A 21,154-nucleotide genomic window follows, 5' to 3' on the forward strand; every position below is an offset into this window, starting at 1 on the left:
TGAACATGTTAAAGTAGAGGGTAATAATTGCTCATCTAATAAATTTGCTTCATATATACAAGGCTGAGCAGTCAAATAATCTACTCAGCAGTTTTCTGCTTTCCACAGATCAAATTTGTACAGTTCACTTCTGACATCTCAATCAGTAAGTACTGCACAACAAAAAGGAGAACCCACACAGCCACTGGGTAAGAGCTTCTTACATTTAAGAGATAAAAATAATTGCACTGATGCTATGAGAAAACTTGTATCTTTCACTTCTGCAGTTTTTAAAATTTTAAAATAATTTTAAAAATAATTAATAGATCTTACTAATACCAACGAAAAGTAAATACCTAAATAACCTGCGTTTCATTATCAAATATAATGTATTTAGTCACAATTCACAGAATTTTTGTTTATATTTGAAGACTAAAGTTGTTACAGATAATTGTAGAGATTTTTTCACTGTAGTGTTCTATATATATTTTGCGCTAAATACATATGTAAACAGTTACTTCACTTTCAAAGAAGACCATGGCTTTAGAAAACCGATGGTCTCTGTACAATCATTTCTTCAAGAAAAAATATGATGTCTCAAGGATTCTTAAGATGGTGTTCTCCTCCTTTTAATAGTGCAAGCTAAAGTTTCCCAGTTTCCTGTGAATCCTGAAACATTTTGTACTTTGTTGGAAAAAGTGCGTCTTTACAAGCAGCAAAAGATGAGGAGTCGTGGTAAACAGGCTTTCATTCAAAACGTGCAAGAGTGTGTCTCCAAAACAGATGTGGTAATATATTTGATTACCTTATATTTAAAACAGGATGAAAAACGTACTAAAAAACTATCATAAACACTCTTTATGCAGAATTTTCAGTTTATTCCAAGTGTAGCATCCCTGGTCTTCATAATTGCTAAATGGTATGTAATCTTCTTCAAAATTAAATCTTTCTGTGTTACTCTGTTACTGTTTTCAGTGTCATTCAGCAGCTTTGAAATGTTCAGTAGTTTATCAGAACTGAAAATTGATGTAGTTGAGATCAATTTACTTGAAAATGCGCTATACCTTTAAGACTTGCATTTGCAAATGTACATTGCCTTTCATATCACATGAAAGCCCAAGCTGTCCCAGGAAAAAAAATAGAATCATAGATCTCAACCCTTTAATCAAAATTAAACTATTTTAGCCACAGATTTATTACTGTTTTCCGACACAGAAAAGTTTCTTTCTGTGGCACACTTGTCTTTTGCACTATAGCTGTTTATTTGGACACAGTTGATTGAACTCTGTTAGAAAATTTTGCTTCAAGGACACGTCATTGGAATCCCAAGTTTGTAGCTATGAACACCCTTAAATTCTAGTTTTCTGTTTCTGTAAGAAGGCTCAGTTATGTAAGAACATTGTTTCCCACAATCGGTCAACGTGTGTAGCATTAAGGTACAGTGGAAAAGCCTGTGACTTTCACATGAGGTTTTAAGCTGCAAGGTGACAGAGTTTTCTCCACATGAAGTATGCAAGTCTACATCCTAGCATTCTAATTTACATTAATTACATTAATTTGGTCTCCATTAGACAAAACTTGGGGTTGTCAGTGTCAATCAAAATTCACTGTTAAATACAGCATATTAGCAAAAGCTGGTATAGATCTATTAATATAAAGGTAAAAATACAGATCATACTGAATTTTCTGTACAAGTTTTCATTGTTTTAATCACACAATTTTGACACGTGGTTCTTGGAATTATAATTCTGTTTTACTCATCATGTTAGTTTCTTTCAGTTAAAATAGGGATTATTGCAGATGGTTGAAGTATTGATCATTTTTTGTCTTGTCCATGGCCTGCCTTTGTTGTAATGACAAGTTATATAAATATTGCTGTAGTTGCGTAAGTAAAGAAACAGGTGATAAGGTGTCAGACAGAACAGACGAAAAAAGAAGAGTGGCTTAGGTTTTTAAAATGCATGTGCATTACAGCTTTCAGTAATTATGCATGCAGCCTGCACAGAGCTACTCAAACAGAGGTTTGAAGCTTTGGTGAAGTCCATTCACTAATACCAACAGTATTCACCATTTACTTGGGCTCATTTTTCCAGTTACTGGTTTTGTGTCCAGCTATATTGGCTTTTAGAAGCTTCAGATTTCAGTGTCATCTTCTCTTACGTGATTCTGTTCTCCTCTTACCTATTATCCTCATTCTGTGTAGTTTTTTCCTAAATTGGCTCCACTGATCTCTCCATACGCTTTCATTTCCTTCTTCTACAGTCATCTTGCAGTTTCTCTCAGCTTCTCAAAGTTTTCTTTTCGCAATTTTTTCCTGTTATTTGGAGCATCATATTATCTTTTCTTTCTGCTGGACACCTCTGCTATTCCCCATTGAAACTGCAGAAATATATTAATTGCCTAAATAATAAATATTGACATCTTGTGTGGAATCCTATGTTAGAATATTTTGCAAAATGCTGATAGGAGTGATGTTTTGAAGTAACAGAGTTTTTAAACTGAATTTCTGTATTTATATTTTCCATTTTGTGTTGTTTCAAATTATTTGATTTAGCCTCTGATTTAACATAATAACCCCTCTCCATCCACGTCAATTAGCATTTTGTCAGTATTCTGTTTTTTGTTGCAATGTGTATGATAGATGCCAACAGAGAAAACAGATGATAATGGACATGATTTGAGATCAGGTTTCTCTGAAATACTAGAAATTATGGAAGAATATCTGAAACCAGTGGTGTCACAGTTTGATTTTTCTGATATCAGGTAAGACATTTAGACTTGTTTTATCATAATTTGTGAAGATTGAATGGTGACTCAAGTTGTACAAATACAGGAATGGTTTTAGCAAGAATAGACCCTGTTGAATGAACTTTCTACATGTTGACAGTATATGCAGGATATGCAAGACTAAGAGGATTGAACCATGGGATAGACTAATGGCCATTTCTAACAAGCACAGCTTAAGTTGTACAATAGTGAGCTCAGGATGAAACATTATGATTTAACTAGTTAAAAGTTACTCCAAAGGGAGTACATCCTTTGTATAAAATGTCATTGAAATTGAAGCAGTTTTGTCTTTGTGTCTCCTGTGAAAACATAACTTACATAAGTATTAGTGCGGGTAATTTTCACTGTAATTCCTCTTCCCAGACAACAGTGCGCATCAGTTTCAGCAGCTGAATTGGGAGAAATAAAAGTGAAAGATAAGAATACCAAACATACTAGAATGTGGGGTATGTGCTCTACTGAGTATAATGTGTGTGTGTATGTATATGGGCAGATACCAAAATCCTTTCACCTTGGTTTCAAAGTTTCTGAAGCCAGGGAGAAGAAAAAGGCTTTAGCAACAGGTTTGCCTGTTTATTTTCTGTATCAAGTGAAGTATTTTAGTATACTTCCAAAGAGATTATTTATACACTGGATGGAGCTATTCTTCTGCATGTATTTACAGGCTTCCAAACTATACAGGCTTTAGAAAGCTAAATAAAATGGGTTTATGACAAACAAATCTTTTCAGGAGAAAGGCCAAGAGAAAGACTTAAGATCTTAAGTCTGTTGATCTCTTTTATGTGGTCTTTTCCTGCTTTTTACTGTATAGACTCTCACAGGTTGTTTGCCTAATGCAAGCCTAATGCTGGAATATGTCCCTAAACGTGTTCCAAGAGAAGAGGCAATCAAGTCCATGGCTTGCTTTGGGGATGAGTTTTTTGCTTTATGGTGGGGAGCAGTGAAGTTTCTCAATTAAAAGTTACTAGAAGAAGATAAACATTTGCATTTGCTTTTACCTGCAAAAATTTATTTCTGAGACACTGGCACAGGTTGTCCAGAGAGGCTGTGTTCAAGGCTTGGAGGGTGGAGCTTTGAGCAACCTGGTCTAGTGGAAGGTGCCTCTGCCCCTGGCAGGGGGGTTGGAACAAGATGATCTTTAAGGACCATTTCAACCCCAAACCACTCTGTGATTCTGTAATTCTGCAATCTGGCAGCTGGCTGCTTCTGCCATTCTGCAAAGACCTCATAACTTCTCTTCCATGTATTTGTTGTTTCTCTGTAGAACAGGAAAATACTGTCAGAATGATACTTGGTACTAACAGAAACAAAAAGTTTCCTACAGAAAGACAGTTAGTATGGAATAAGAACTCCTTGTTTAGCCAAACACTTCTAAGGCAATTTTGCATTTCCAAACACCGTTTTCCTCAATACATTGCAGTACACCTGGACTTAATTCTGAGATGTCTGGTTATTTATAAGGGGATATTTTTCCCCATGTGCACACGAGTGCATATGCATAGAAACTTGACAACATCTTGGGAGTAATGGAATCAAAAGAAATATTTTTGCATAATGCACTTAATCCACAGTAAAATGGAGTTCAGGTGTCATACAGTAGAGGAAATTTAGGTTTTTAATCTGCTTTCAATTATTGATACACATATTGAGAACTTCTAAATCTCAGTTGTGTTCTGTCACATTTCTTCAGGTACACCTACGGACTTAGGATTGTGTGTGGTAATACTAGGAGATAACTTATTGATGGAATTGCCTTTGGAAGCTCTGAGTATCTTTAAAGCAGAAGGAATAAGTTCTGTGTCCAGAGATTTTTCACTCCAGATTCTCTACAATCGAGAACATCTGGCTGCCTCAGGTACTGTTACATAAGCATTCTTTAGATTAGCTTAATGATGCAACAAACGAGATAATACACTGTTCTTATTATTTAAATTGTAAGTATTATGTTTTACTGGAAGACTGCCACATACAGTAGGTTTCCACTATTTTAGATGGAATAGATAGTACAGTAGACTTACTATAGTTGCAGTGTTAGCTAATTTAAAATAAACTCTACGTGTTAAAGAATTATGGATCTAAAATGTCTTGCAGAGTTTCAGTTATACAAAGTAGGGTCTTAAACTCTTCAAAGCTGTTTCCAGCTGTACTGAAAAAATTGAAATAAGAATTTAGACTTCTGTTGATTTTCTTTAACATTAGCGTAAGACTCAAATAAGCTCAAAATATCAAATGTGAGAAACTTTTAATCGTTGAACTATGTCCTGTCTGTATAGCTAAGATAACATTAAAGGCTCAGGTCAATCCAGCGATTCTGACGCTATGCATGAGCCAAATCAGATCCCACAGGCTTTATGGATGTCTCTCATTACTGGAGACACACCCTATATAAACTGGAGTGAAATGAGTTTGTTAAGTGAGGTACTTGGACTGTTGGTAATCTTGTCCTTATGATATCTTAAAACTCATTTATTCTAAAAGTGAGTAATAAAAGCAGGCATTAAGCAGTTTCATGTATGAATCAAATATACCTTCTGTTACTGCAGTTAAAAATCTGAAGTCACTTTTTGCTTATACATAGATAAAACCACATCTTAAAGTAAATTATTAAAACTAGTGGACCTAAGCTAAAAAATAGGCTAATTTTAGAAAATCTCACTCCTTGCCATGAAGGTATTCTGTTCCAGAGAAGTTCTTCTGTTGTGTTCATATCTGAATATTTCATGCCTTCCAGAGAGGTTCTTGTACTGTGTTCATATCTGTAATATTTAGCACCTTTGGTATAAGCTGTCCTCAGTTTTTCCATTTCACCCCTCCTTTCTAAAGGGAAAAAGTAGTGAATAATCTTAGATGAGTGTATTTTTAGTCTACATACCCATTCATATACTGTTAGGGGTATGTTAGAAATAGGAGTTTTAGAACATGTGGGAGGTTTTTTCCATTTCTGTTTTTTGGGGGTTTTAAAGTGAAATTTCTTATGGTTGCATAATTTTAGAAGTGCATAAATGAGAGGAAGCATAGTTGAAAAGTCTCTATTCATGCAATTATGAAAGTAGCCACTGAATGAGGAGAGAAAAACTAGCCATATGAGTAAAAATGCGTATCATAAACTTCCACGAACTTGCAGTGCACTCCAGTGATAACTGGCTGAGACGTGCACTTTGAGTGATAGTCATATATGTAGTGAGAAATATAAGTCAGTTTTCTGTGCTTTTAAAAAATCACTTAAAGAAATGAAAAATCAGATTAAAATGTGAAACTTTCTTTTCCCTTTCAATCTCTGCATGTTTCTCAGAAGCTTCAGTTTTGCCAATAATATCAACAATGAACAGATAAAGCAATAGGCTTAGAAAGTGCTTTGGTAATCACTATTTCACTCTACCCTAAATCTGCAAAGTAATGAAGCATTTCTAAGGAATCTAAGTCTAAGGGATCACATCTCTTGCTTGTTTTCCACTTTCAAGCCATTATTTTTAGGGAGGAGAGTTTGGGGAATATCTTTGCCTTGCTGTGATGTGAAATTAATTTTTATTTTTCTAGTTTAATCTGTTACTATTATTACATCATAATAAATACAAGTAGTCCTTCAAGACAGCTGTATTTTCTAAAACTGCCTGTATCTTAAACAAAAATCTGTTCTCTTCAATTCCACAGAGGCTGAAGTTAAAACAGATGTTGAAGTATCTAAAGAAACAAAACCAAAAGCTTATTGGAAAAAGAATCTCAAAATGGTGAACTTTCCACTTTTTAAAAATAAACTTAATAAGAGTAACTTTTTTTTAAATGTAAAAAGTGTTAAAGAGCTAGAAATGGCTTGCATAGATCATTAATGTGCTAGAATTCTGAAGTGGAATAAATATCACCTAAGTCCATAAGAATTTTGCTTCTTGTTGATTTTGCAATAATGGCAGAGTTATTTCGTTGAAAAATCATACTTTCTGTGTAAATGTGATGTATTTAACAACCCACCAAGGAGCTGCTTAAAATTACGTGCATAGTTCCCCCAGCAATATTTTGTACAGTGTATGCACATATTTGTATAAATATATATATGCATATATATCTCTGTATACTTGCGCACACATGTATATATAGGTAATGTACGAATATGCAGAATATGCTTTTAATTTCCACTGATAATTGAGTATCATGCTACTTTTAATCCTACCTTCAAAACTTTAGAACATCCTTTTATTAGTTGTTTGACACAAAGAATGCAATATTGTTAATATTTGATTGAGACTTCTGGATGTAATAGAATATATATTCTTTTTAATTACAGGCACCAGTTGATCGTGATTTACCCTCTAATTGCTTGGCTGTTGATACTCATAATTTTAAATGTATCCTTTCACAATTAGCTAAGTATATCAGGTAAACTTTCTTTTTTGTTGTTTATATTGCATTGTTTACACTTAACGGTTTATCAGATATTGCGGACCCCTACAATGAAGGAAGAGGGGCAGGTAATTTATATTAAATAATATTTTCTCCACAGACTATCAATGTAATTCTGAAATCTTTGTAACCAAAAAAGAAGTCATGACATTAAGATCTTGACAAAAAAGTTTAGCTTTTCATCAGAACAGTAATGCTTCTCACCTGTCAAATGGTGCATCAGTGAAACATAACCTGTTCAGGTTCAGGAAATACATTAGATTGTCTTATTATTTATTTTATATCTTTTATAAAAGATATAAAATTTTATAAATTTTATATTATATACATTATTTGTATATTTATATTTATATATAATATATAAATATATTTATATATTATATTTATTATATATATTATTTATATAATTATAAATTATAAAATTATAAAATTTTATAAAATCTTTTATTCTTTTATATAACTATTGACCTCGTATCACCAAGAAAATAATCGATTGAGTAACTTTTCTTACTATGTAATCCAATTAAAAACATACATTTACTTTCAAGAACTTGTTATAGCATTTTTAATTTTTCAAAGATGCGCCATTAAGATACAGTATCAGAAGTGTAGGGAACGATATAGATTATATGAAAGGATTTGCTGCTTTGTATGATCATCTTTGTTATACAAGAAATCTGCTTGAAAGCCATGAATGGGCTTGGAACAAATGGTACTGAGTGAGAATGGACTGGGACAGGAGCAGTCAGACTCACCAAATGTGCAGAGTAATTCTAAAGCTAAAGACTGCAGATAAAGCATGTGTTATATGTAGGTTTTGCGGTCCTTTCAAAGGTGAAGGGTACAATGACAGACACAATCCTATAAGGATATTTGAGAGGGTTATTACTTCCTTTTGGAATGTATTTATCAAGGCAGTAGGCACTTACTGCATTACCCTAGACTAGGAACAGAACAGAATATTTTCAGTTGGAAAGGACCTAGAACGACCATCTAGTCAAACTGCCTGACCACTTCAGGGCTGATCAACAGCTAAAGCATGTTAAGGGCATTGTCCAAATGCCTCTTAAACACTGACAGGCTCAGTGCATCAACCACCTCTCCCGGAAGCCCGTTCCAGTGTTTGACCACCCTCTTGGTAAAGGAAATGCTTCCTAATGTCCAGTCTGAAGCTCTCCTGAAGCAGCTTTGAACCACTCCCATGCATCCTGTCCCTGGATCTGAGGGAGAAGAGATCCGCACCTCCTTCTCCACGTCCCCTCGTCAGGAAGCTGCAGAGAGCAATGAGGTTGTTCCTCAGCCTCCTTCTCTCCAAACTAGACAAACCTAGAGTCCTCAGCCTTTTTTTTCAGGGAAATTCTTTACTCTGAGGGTGGCGAGGCGCTGGCCCAGGCTGCCCAGAGCAGCTGTGGGTGCCCCATCCCTGGCAGTGCTCAAGGCCAGGCTGGATGGGGCTGGGAGCAGCCTGAGCTGGGGGGAGGGGGCCCTGCACAGGGCACGGGGTGGGACTGGGTGGCCTTTAAGGTCCCTTCCAACCCAAACCATTCTGTGATTCTGTGATATGATATGATGACATGCCTTCCAGGCCTTCACCAGCTCTGTTGCTCTCCTCTGGATATGATAATTCAGTCTGACACAAACACTTCAAGAATACAATTTTACCTCAGTTTTTTCCCAGTGTGTGCAATAGTTCAACTGATTCACATTCATTAACCAAATTGCATATATATCAAATGCCAAAACCTGATTTAATAGAGGTTTTTAATTAATATGGTTATTAAACCTAAACTTGACACAAAAGAAGCGACTGAACAGTCAGTAGGGTAATAGAGTATGTGCCCATATGTGTGCAGTTTCTTCTTCACAGCAGATCAAAATAAAACACCATTTACCATGTGCTCAGTATCTGGAGTGTATTAATTTACAGTGGTATGAAGAAGTAGTCAGAAAAAAGAAAAAGAATTATCATTGAATATACGATGTCTTTGGAGGGCAGAGTTGGGTTCAGAGTCCTTTGTGAATGCAGGGCTCTGGAAATTCAGTTATTTTCTCCACCTACTTAAGTCCTCCCTGACCTTCTGGAACAGAACTACATGAGCAGTGCTGGTGTTTTCAGCTCTTTACAGTTTTCTACGAGTTTCTATTTTGTGCTTTTAAAATCTTTAACCTGTCTACCAAATAATATTTGTCACTTAAGACATACTCCTTTCAAATGGGAATTGCAAACAATTTTACCCAGAAAATGACACAATTGATGCAGTTTTAAAAGCCAGACTTAGGTTTCAAAAAACTTAAGATCTAATGATGACCGAACCCCCCCTAAATATTGTCACTTTAAAATTATTAAAATTAAGATTGCCCAAGATCCTTTGTAGCATGTTAAGCTCATAATGATGACATTCTGTTCTTGCAGAAGCTTTGAGTCCTTCCCAGAAAATAAAGGAAATCCTAGAAAAATACCATGACCTATTTACAATACAGTGGGAAGGAATTACAGGCAATGTACATGTTCCAAGGTTTGTAATATTCTATGTGCTTTCATGTTTTATCCATGTTTCTTTTTTAAAATTGTGCCTATTGCCAGAGGGTTCAGTCATAAAACAGGGTCACATTTTGCTGCAATTGTAAACACATAGCTAACCGTTGTCTTTGTGTCAAATGCATATTTAGATTTGTAGACACAGTATTTTAGGGATCTGAAATACAGTACTACGAAGTGATTAGCTAGATTGGTTGTGTGAAGGTTACAGTATATGTAGATAATCCAATTTTGACCAAGAGTCTACTTGTGCAGTCTTTGATGAGTATTCCAACTATGTGTGAGCATAAATGTAATTTCTGGCTTTGTTCATGATTGGTTTTAAATCCAAATATTAAAACCTGTAGCACCTCCATGCACACTGAATCAACTCTATGATTGGAGCACAGATTCCTGAAGCAAAGTAATGAAGGTACCTCTCACAGTTTGCAATTTCAAGCATCTGATCGTGATTAGCATTTTATGGAGTTTATTCATAAACACACTTGGTTCTTTATAAAGTACTTTACTTTTAAGGTCACAGGGACCTCAAGAGGTCAATAAGTGACAAGTCCTGTGAGTCAGCACAGTCATCGCTGTACCTTCCTTTGTAACTGCTAGTTTAATCAGTCCTTTGAAATAGTCTCTACTTAGGTAAAATCACTATGTAGGTGCTGTACTGTTCCTTCGTAACAAAGATTGTTCCTTCTCAAATCGCATAGTTTTTGCTGCCAGCTAGGCAGCATCTCTCTTCAAAACCTAATTTCTTCATATCCTGATGGGTGCATACATAAACACTCCTGTTGAATGTTAGACTAAATACTGTAATTTCAAAGCTGTACAGTGCATACATCGATTATTTATCTAAAAATACACTATGCCTCATGTTTACTGTGAGATGTTACTACACTAAGTATACCTCTGTATTAAAATAATTACTATTAATAGTCTATAAGTTATTATACTTCCAATAGAAGTCTGCAGTCTTGTTTATCTCCTTGCTTTGCATGCTGACTTTCCTTATAAATATTTCCAGAGTAAGTAACACTGGAATGTTTGCTATGGATAATTTCTGAAAAATATTCTTGTAAAATAGTAACATGAAAGCAACATACTTCTTCCTTCCTTTCAGCCAAGCCGAATGGGAGCAGCTGCTGACAAACTGCAGTGCATTTCTGTTCTACGGGATGGAGAGATTCGTGTCTCATATTTCACTCGACAGACTGGTTGCTATGAACATTCCAAGTGAGATAAGCACACTGAAAAATATTTTTTTAATTACACCACCTTTTGTTCTCAGTTGTGTTTATTTCATACTATATCATATCATAGTATTGATGTTAGCAATTACGAGCTTTTTTCAAGATCCAGATTTTTAATTGGGAAAAACTGCACGATACAGATGTCGTTCTGCTGCCCAGCTTTCTTGTTATGCCTCACAATGAAATTTAGTCTTTCTCCACTTCCAAATGTTGGAATTTCTTAAGTTCCAAAAACTGAATCATCATCTGATGGTTTTCCTGGTAACTCTTCTCCTTTTCTATGGAATTTAGTGTTTGATATCAAAGTATCTTTTATTTTTAAGAACAACCTTTGCAGCTGTTAACCTCAGATTTAAGCTACAGCAAACCAAACAGTAGGGAAAGCTGTTTTAATTTTGAGAGTATTCTAAGTTATTTCACTGGAGGCCTTTAAGGAATATATAAGGAGTGTTTGAAATGTAACTTGGTCTTAACTTGTGGAGAGGAGCTGCATGGATAACATTTCCATACCTGCATACCATAAACTCTGACAAGAGTTTGTAACTACAGAAGTGAGTCATATAGATTGGTAGCCTGTAATAAGATGGTACATGGACTTCATGCTTAGTTATACTAAGGTGGCACAGGAAAAAACCTGCAAAACACTGTGGAAAAGTGTAGCAGAATTGCATCATATAAGGTTAGGATGGCTTTATTAGTGTTCTTTTACTTAATACTTGACAATTTTTGCTGAAATACATAAATTTTATATTCTATGTGTTCAAGAAATTCATCACCTTAGGAAAGGCCCGACTGACTTATATTAATTATCTTGGGCATTCTTATTAGTGCAAATACCATTACTGTAACATATTTTTTTCCAGAATGCCATTTGATGATACTTCTAGATCTGGTGCGATCAAAGGAAAGTTATCAAAGAATTACAAAGTCTGGTATCCACAAAAGGTAAGATAAAGTTTATTTTGGTAAACTCCACGGTAAGGCAAATTATTTTTATTTCAAAGCAGAGTTAAAATTTTGAGTTACAAATAATGTCATTTACTTTTGCAAGTAGAAGGGCTCATATCTACACCTAAGGGAGAAGTTAGCCTCTTTATCTTGTAGCTTCATTCTTTACATAGGGATAAAAAGGGTGAAAGCTCTGTTACAAAGCAATGATCAAGAAAATGCAACACAGAAACATTGCTGTATTACACATTACACATACCACCCAATTCTGAATTCAAGATTCTCAAAATGTTCTAATTAATATATAAAAGTGCCCTTTAACAGATAAACTGTTAAGAGTCTAAGGTTTCATACACTGAACAGTTTGTCAGCCATTTTTAAATTTAAATAAATTACTATGTCATGTTAAATAACCTGTTCAAAATCTTGAATGTTATTAATCTGATCTCTTACAGCTTTTAAAAGCATCTCAGTATTTTCCTTGCTTTTTAGTTGACAAGTGTCAGGGTTTATATACTTTTATTGTATGTTTATTAGGAATACTTGACAGATGGCACACTACAAATAACTTTTAAGGTATTAAAAGCAAGAAGAATAGTTCTAGTGTCTAATTTTATTCATGAGTTATTTAGTTGATGCTGAGTTTTCAGATAACCCAATTATACTCTGGAGGGACAAGAGGCCTTGCAAGGGATCTAGATAGATTGGAGCATTGAGCAATCATCAGTGCCATGAAATTTAAGAACAAATGCTGGGTTCTGCACCCTGTTCAGGGACAGAGTAACGCTGGGCACAAGTCAAAACGGGGAGAGGAGTGACTGGAGAGCAGTCCTGCAGAAAGGGAGCTGGGGGTGCCAGCTGGCAGCAGGCTCAGTGGGAGCCAGCAGTGTGTGCTGGCACCAAGAGGGCAAACCGCGTCCTGGGGTGCATCAGACACAGCATAGCCAGCTGGTCAGACAGGGGATTGTGCCGATGTATTTATCATTGGTGTGGCCTCACCCCAAATACCGTGTGCAGTGCTGAGCCCCACAGTTTAAGAAGGATGTGAAGGTCCTTGAATGTGCCCAGAGGAGGGTGGGCAAGCAAGCTGGTGAAGGGCTGGAAGGCATGTCTTCTGCGGAGTGGCTGAGGACTCTGGGTTTGTCTAATTTGGAGAGAAGGAGGCTGAGGAACAACCTCATTGCTCTCTGCAGCTTCCTGACGAGGGGACGTGGAGAAGGAGGTGCGGATCTCTTCTCCCTCAGATCCAGGGACAGGATGCGTGGGAGTGGTTCAAAGCTGCTTCAGGAGAGCTTCAGACTGGACATTAGGAAGCATTTCCTTTACCAAGAGGGTGGTCAAACACTGGAACAGGCTTCCGGGAGAGGTGGTTGATGCACCGAGCCTGTCGGTGTTTAAGAGGCATTTGGACAATGCCCTTAACATGCTTTAGCTGTTGATCAGCCCTGAAGTGGTCAGGCAGTTTGACTAGATGGCCGTTCTAGGTCCCTTCCAACTGAAAATACTCTGTTCTGTTCTATTCTGTTCTCTTAACACAGATCACATAAAAATCTTTTTCATGTAACTTCTGGGACTGCTGTAGTTCTGCAGCCAATTAAATCTTATAACCAGTCCTATTAGGGTTGCATAAATACCTCTTGACTTCTCTGATTATTCATTCCATGAAAAAGAAATACTTCCTCTCTTAAAGTACTGCTTAATTAGTGCAACAATATAAAAGTTAAAATGAATTGTGTAAGATAGGTTATACACACATCTACATATGTAAATATAAAGATCTCTGAGGGTTTAAACAACTTCTCAGGCTTTTATTTTTAATATCATTTTTCAGCTCCCCCAAACAGCCATTTCCTAAACCAAAACAAGGTACAAATCCTTAAACTAGTTTTTCCAACTCTGAACTTTTGAAGTCCCACTTTAATAGATTGTAATTTATCAACAGGACTTTTTTTTAAGTCTAAAAGCTTCTAGAACATTTAGAATAACATTCAGTTAAAACTAAGTCACATAACTGGATAGACAATCAGATAGCATCTCCCCAAAAGATTACAAAAAACTTTTAATTATCATGTTCTGATAAAGTCTCCATGAAAAGCAGAAGCTAATAAAAACAAAATTCAGCCTTCACTTTACTGCACTTCCAACCCTACAGAGTATCAATCCTCTCCCATCACTAAAACAATAATACCAAAGATGCTTACTTACATATTGAGCAGCAAAAACCCTAATCCAGCTTCAGAAGTGATTTGCTTTTAAGCCTCCAAATTAATGCCATGCTTAAGACAAAGATCAAACTTTCAGTTCCTGCAATATTTTATGTTTCCCTTTAGCAACTTAAGTAGAACTTAACAAGTCTTTTCACCTGATTCCCAGCATTTTTACTGTCTTATGAAGGGTATTCTGCCGTATTTTGTCGAAGTTAGTGTGTTAGTCCTCCTTTCACATTTCCTGAGATGTCCAGAACAATAATGTGACAGGGAGCAATCCACATGATAAGATTGCATCATGAAAAGGTGTAGAGAGAAAGTAAGCTAAATTCTTTGTACTAAATTTAAGGTACTGTAAGCACATTAGAAAAAACTTCTGGTCAGTGTACAAGAAAATGCAGTCTGGCATTCCCTTTTATATTAAGATGCATTGTGTGTTTAGTTATATTTTTTGATATATTATGTGCGGGTTTAGTTCATTGATCGCATACTTTTGATTTTCTTTAGTTGTCTACATACTGCTATAGAGAGACCAACAGAGACAGCAGTGCTTCTGAGCCTTACTGGTGTTCGTTCTATAATAGCCAACCAGTGGTACACTACCTTGCAAGAGAATGCAGAAAGGCTAGAAATTTTGTCCAAGAGTAAGTATTTGTATTTGTCATCGTTTGCATGTATATTGTTCCAGACATTTGTATGTATACAGCCATGGAGGTGTGTGTGTATGTACTTGTCTCCCATCTCCTCTTTCTTTGTCTCTCACAAAATTTTGCCAGGAGTTTCCATAGGAGGTAAACTGCCTGCAGGAGCCACCATGTTGTTGACAGGTTGATCTTTCAAACAGAACATTAACCTACTTTTATGAGCTTTAGTGGGGATTTGTTTATGGTCATATTGTAAGAATAGAATTTCTACGGTGAGGAGTAGTGCCCTAGGACTTGGCAATCTATAGTTACATAAACTATGGGGAAAACAAAGGCTGGAGATAACTCATCTTCAGAGATACAAAACTACATCTGTAAAGATATCCTTTTCCACTAAATTTTACATGTGAAGACATCAGGATGTATGGTTGATATTTTCTTGTTTTTCAAAACTTTCATTAAAGACTCACAGAAACTAACATTTCTTTCTAGATTTGTTGAGCATCGGTAGAACAACTGGGCAGACAGTCCGTATTCTTCAAAAGAGTAATATTCACAGGGAAAGGGATTCCATTAAAAGTAAGAATTAAAGAGCTTAATACAAAAGACTGGCAGTGCATGTTAACTAGAACCTGGTAGGCCTGTGTTTAGTTCACAGGTGTAAGTGAAGTCTTTCAGATGAGCTATGACAAATTTTTGTGATGCTTCTTAAAAGAATTGAGGGTGAGAAGGCCACTGATACAGTATTATAATTGGAGTAGCTGTATTTTACATACATAAAATTTTGGGGGAGACTTTGTTATAGCTGACCAAAAGCTAAAATTTATGCTCCACTGAACTGTTACAAAATGATGTAGTGTGACTGAAAAGTTACATCAGGAGCATGACATGAGCAATAGAAATGATATGGATTATAGACTGCAAAAAGATAAGTCGAACCTGCAGTGATTAGACAAGTCTGCATTGTAAAGGGCATGCTATATATATGAAATTCCACCTGGCATCTGTTTGGAAAGGGGAGAAGGATTTTTGAGTAAAAAAATTTTTAATATACTGCTTATAAAATTACATGGATATTTTTCATTGTATAGAACTTACCTCTTAAAACAAGGGTAAATAAAATGAATTTTAGTTATAACTTCACTGTCATAGAATTGAACAGAGAAAGTTCAGATCAGAAATGTTTTGTGTTTTTTCAGAAAATGCTTCTTGGATATAGTGGCAGTATTATAAAAAGAATGTAAAAGAATGTAAAAGAACCACACATTAATCAAAGAGAAGATATGTTAAATTACTGCACTTAAAGGATTCTTATATTCAGTCACATTCAGAAATAATAATGTTTTTAAAATATTTTTATAGTGGAAGTGGATTCTCACAGCTCTTCAGGAGACAAAGCAGAAGAACAGACGATTTACACTTCCTCAAATCTTCCTGCAACTCATCCATCATTTTTTAATTGTGTGCTATATGGTTTACCAAATGTAATTATTATGTAATTGTGGCAGATTTTTCATACCAGGAATACCGCTACACTCTGCATAGGGCACACTTTGCATTTAAAGGTGTGGCAGATGCTTATTTCTGTATGGCCTAAGGAGAGGTGAGCTTAAGGAAACGTACATTTTGCTGATTGACTGATCTCTTTTTTCAGATGTAAACAGAAACTATTAGAATAAGTGTCAGGAAAATATCAAAGAACATATTTCAGTTAGTAGTCCAAAATTTTCTGAACTCAGCAAATCCCTTAAAAGAAGAATGCCGACACATCTTAAAGGAAATTAGGCTAGTAATTTTGGGCATTGATGCAGGAATGGAATTGGAATGTATCATTTTCAGTACTTCTATTTGGAAAAACTTTTCCTTGATGTATTTTATTTTTACATGGAAGATTTACCAGGAGCATATCTGAAAAATTTTCCAAGTCACCTTATTCTGAGATAATTGATTTTTAATTTTTTCATGGTTGTAGTTGTAGTTTAATTAGAAAACAAGGTGGTATTAAATAAAATGTTTAATAAGCTTTGTTTTCTTCATTTCTCTGTAGTTTTCCTGAATAACACAGGAAGATATATTAAATTATTCCAGAATCCCAAATAAGATTATTACATGTTTAGATTTTGTAACATGCTTCGTTAATAAGCAATGCATTTTTAAAATACGTACTTTAGAACCTTATTTGTAGTCATAACAGTAGAAATAAATGTAAATTAATTTAACACTTATGGAAAATACAAAGCTTTGATCATAGTTGCAACTAAAACCATTTCAAGAGTCTCTTCTTCTTTTTCCCAATAAAATGGTGATGGTCTGCTGCCTGTGATAATTTTTTTTGTGTTAGAGCAATGTGATAGAGCATTAAAATGGCACTGAAAATATACTGGTTTTGACTGCGTGCTGTGCTATACTTAATTAGAACCTAGTAAGAGTTATACGGCTATATAGACCATAATTACAAAAACATGACATGCAAAATACTTCTTTTATGTACACAATAGAATATAAATGTGTACTTCTTTCCCCCTTGGTCTCACAATTTAATTAGATGACCTTATATGAACTGTAGCTGCTCTGTCAAGCTGTGTTCCATAACATGCATGATTTTTATTCCCTTTATACATAATTTTCTTCTTTATTTAGACATAGGACATATATTTCTTATGGCATGTATCAGGGCATATGGTAACAATACAAATTCAGTAAAGAAGAGATCATAGACTGTACTTAAGTTGTTCAGCCTAAAAATTAAGGAATTAGTCAGTGTAAGATATTTTCAAGTCTCTGAACTTGCCATGTTTCACCAGATACTGGCCTGAGTCCCTTTCCCCAGGTTCTCACATTTATTTGTTTGTTTATTTTTAGGTCTTACCAGGTGCCTTTTCATTGCATCAGTATTACGCAGCTGCTTTTTTAAAATCCCATGCATGGTATTTGGGAAGCTCAAGTATTTCCAAGTTTGAAGAAGAAATTTCTCTTGAATGAAGCAAATGTCCACACTTGTTGTTCAGTACAGCAAATTTCCACAATATTGTTAATTTCTTTAATTATTTTCTAGATTAATGTCCACATCATTCTCCAGCACATTCATTGCTATGAAATTTTATTTCCCTGCTGTTAATGGCATTTTTTACCTGGAATGCCATCTTTCTAGTGCTGTCTCTTTACCTGTAACATAAAAGGCTTTGAAAAAAAAATTATTCAGTGGGAATCATGAAGACTTGTCTGCCTTTCTACAGTTTTGATGAATTTATATTAACTTCCACCTTCTTGAAATAAGAAATTTAAAAAATAGTAAAATCCAGAAAAGTTTTGATGCTTCAGAAATGACAGTGTTGTTCTTTGAGAATAATACAGGATAAAAACTGCAAGATTGCAAAGGTTAGAAAAAACCATTGATACCCAGGTACAATGGGCTTCTTCAGGAGTTTACTACTGTGGTTTTATTTATGAAACTGGTGGAAATAACTTAATCTACCAAAGGTTTTTCTCCAGAAATTTTCACATTTGTATCTGATACTTTAGCCCTAACTACATTGCAACAACCTCTGTCAGAAAGATGAATGAGTATGACCAAAAATTTCTTTAAAGTCTGACAGCACTACTTTATCAGGAAACATCGATAAAGAATAATGGCCTTATCCAGGAAACTTCAGACCTGTAAGCTTTACTTGAGAGTAAGATGTTGGAAATAATAATCAGAGAAACCGTGGCAGAATACTTACAAATCAGCAATGGATGCTGCGTAAGTATAGTAAAAGTGGTGGCATGCATAATTGCATAATATGTCTAATTGGCATTTCTGAGGCATTAAAAAATAATTGACTTAGGGCCATGAAGTGTAGTTATAACCAAATTGCCTGGGATATTAAGAGAGTATTCTCTGTATTACTGTGCTAAATATCAGTCAGTAAAATCATTAATAGTAGTAGGACTATGAGTAGATGATGATAACTGTACTTTAGGTGACAGTGGTTATGCAGTGACATAGGAAGGTGTCTAGTTCATTCCTTTCAGGAATTAGTACCAGAATAACATCTTGTCTTTCATCACATGTTTGTAGAATGTGCAGTGACAAGATTGTACAAAAGTCATCACTTGATGTATAGTAGAATTTGGAATGATTGCAAAAGAAAAAGAGCACAGACTAACATCTTTTATATTTCTTTAAAATTTACAATGGCATTTTAACAAAGTAGAAGAACCTTCTTCGTGTACAGAGGAGAGCTTCAGCAGCTCAGCTGATACAGGTTTAGAGTTCAGAACATTTGTCTGTTAAAGATAATAAACACAAATGGAACCAGGCAAAGAAAGGTTGAGAAGGAAAAGTTATGTTTCAGAAACTTGAGTTGAATAAGCAACTTAAAGCTTAGCATTTTCTGATATTCTTCAGACTGTGATTGAAAGTTTAGGCAGAAGGACTCCTCTGTGAGGACAATTTTGAGTTTTAATTAGGAAACATAAGAAGACCCCGCTTTAGAGTTAATGATAAATGCACTGTAATATGCCTAATGAGTCTCTGAATTTTAGAAGCAAATTAAGTCCTAAATTTGCATCTTTGTCACAGACACAAACATTTTCTTCAATTTAGAAGCTTTTGCAGAAATGTTACAGTTCTCACTTTAGAATTTCAGGGTCAGCCAACTCTGTTCCAAGAAATGGAACAAGACAGTTCAGGACATATTCACCAGACCAAATTGAAATGTTTCCATTTGTTCTTGAGTCATTTGGCCATCAGCTGAGAATTATAAGGCGGTGCCTAGTCAGGCGGAGTCTGGAATTAGGGGAGAGAGTGGGAGTGAAAAAAAATGAAAGAAAAATAGAGAGGTTCTCAGATGTCTTCTGTCATCATGGAATGAAAACCATGTCAGATTTCAAACAGACTGTGCAAAAGTTTGGGTAAACATCATCTGTGTTGAAGTCAAGGTTCAAAGTAAAACAAGAAAAAAAACAACAGAAAGTGAGGTGCTGTCATAGCAAATTACCTGGTCTAACAATAGCAAGCTTTCTCCCCGCAGAGTGAGTCGACACATGGTGGCAATGAAAGCAAAAGAAATCTTGTGTGCAGCACAGAAGGAGCAAAGAGAGCTATGTTTATCATGTAGTGGCCTGACATATGAGACCCTGAAGAGGAATCTTGACTTCAGATTGTTTGGAGAATTAAATAATAGCATAGTTAGACAAGATGCCATACTGAAGGTCTTCATTCTTTAACATTGAATATGAAATGAGTTAACCAAAATCTCTAGCTGCAGATACAGAAATGGAATTAAGACTGTTGATTTCATGTAAGGTTTTGTATAGAAAGAGTACTCCCTAGTAACTGCACTAGAAATAGTCATGATGAAATGCTGATGTGATTATTTTAAACGATTCATTAAATAACCACAAATAGCAAATTCAAAAAGGTAAGGCCTAGTATTAATGTTGTATAAGTAGAATTGCAGAATTATTGAGTGGTTTCAGTTGGAAGGGACCTTGAAGACCACCCAGTCCCACCCCCCTGCCCTGGGCAGGGCCCCCTCCCCCCAGCCCAGGCTGCTCCCAGCCCCATCCAGCCTGGCCTTGAGCACTGCCAGGGATGGGGCACCCACAGCTGCTCTGGGCAGCCTGGGCCAGCGCCTCGCCGCCCTCATGGGGAACAATTTCTGCCTCACATCTCATCTACATCTCCCCTCTCTCAGTTTAAAACTGTTGCCCCTTGTTCTGTCACTACCGACCTTTGTAAAAGTCTGTCTTTCTTGCAAGACCCCTTTCTATATTGAATGGTTGCAATTAGGTCTCCTTGCACAGGGGAGATGTTCCAGCCCTTGGACTGTTTCCTTGGCCCTCCTCTGGACATATCTTTCTTGTACTGGGGACCCCTGAACTGGATGCAGTAATCCAGCTGGGGTCTCACAAAGGCAAGAAATTATTTTTATTCTATTAAGCGAGTAACTTTTTATTAAATAAAAAGCCAGTTTTAAATTAGGATTATTAAAAAATATTTTTTGACTTTTTGGAGGAATATTCTAGAGAATGCTGTCCATTTATTTGCGTATGAGCTCTTAATTTTAAGATATTATATATTGTTAAGCAACTTGGAGGAAAAAATCCACCTAACTAATGACCAAGGAATAAATTACAGTACATACAGCTTAGGACATATGAGCTCTCTACTAGAAAGGCATTGGCACAAGCCCAAACAACAAGAATAAAAGCTTCTGAAAATATTTCATCTACGTGGCACCACATCGTTCCCTTGCACTGTTCCCATTCATAGAAGAAATATTAAACAGTTAGTGCTATTCCATGTATCAACGTCTTTAAAATAACTTTCTGAATTATGTCTCAGCAACATAACAAATCACATTATCAATTAGCTTTTATAACAGAAATGACATTTCATAATATATTTGAGCATGAAAAGAATTGGTC

At 35.6% G+C, this 21,154-nt stretch overlaps 1 protein-coding gene across 18 annotated transcripts in view; it reads left to right on the top strand.

Moving 5' to 3' along the window:
• The window catches only part of CFAP46 (cilia and flagella associated protein 46), a 93,497-nt gene that overhangs the window by 64,542 nt on the left and 7,801 nt on the right, over window positions 1-21,154 (top strand). For 5 of the 18 annotated variants that reach the window (XR_013930439.1, XR_013930442.1, XR_013930443.1 and 2 more), the window contains 16 exons: window positions 109-188; window positions 616-767; window positions 2,621-2,742; window positions 3,130-3,212; window positions 4,457-4,621; window positions 6,418-6,494; window positions 7,046-7,106; window positions 7,194-7,229; window positions 9,575-9,677; window positions 10,812-10,924; window positions 11,805-11,886; window positions 13,083-13,255; window positions 13,721-13,755; window positions 14,604-14,740; window positions 15,233-15,319; window positions 16,103-16,242. Coding sequence is in view for 6 of the 18 variants with exons in the window: in XM_080401916.1 (XP_080258042.1) it covers window positions 109-188; window positions 616-767; window positions 2,621-2,742; window positions 3,130-3,212; window positions 4,457-4,621; window positions 6,418-6,494; window positions 7,046-7,106; window positions 7,194-7,229; window positions 9,575-9,677; window positions 10,812-10,924; window positions 11,805-11,886; window positions 14,604-14,740; window positions 15,233-15,319; window positions 16,103-16,239 (1,435 nt within the window). In the remaining 12 variants the exon portion in view is untranslated. Of the gene's footprint in view, window positions 1-108; window positions 189-615; window positions 768-2,620; window positions 2,743-3,129; window positions 3,213-4,456; window positions 4,622-6,417; window positions 6,495-7,045; window positions 7,138-7,193; window positions 7,230-9,574; window positions 9,678-10,811; window positions 11,887-13,082; window positions 13,256-13,720; window positions 13,756-14,603; window positions 14,741-15,232; window positions 15,320-16,102; window positions 17,119-21,154 lie in introns of those variants that run through there. The other 13 variants (XM_080401911.1, XM_080401912.1, XM_080401913.1 and 10 more) reach the window with 11 other exon arrangements.

Source organism: Falco punctatus, assembly GCF_963210335.1.
Source record: "Falco punctatus genome assembly, chromosome: 9".
Taxonomy (NCBI): domain Eukaryota; kingdom Metazoa; phylum Chordata; class Aves; order Falconiformes; family Falconidae; genus Falco; species Falco punctatus.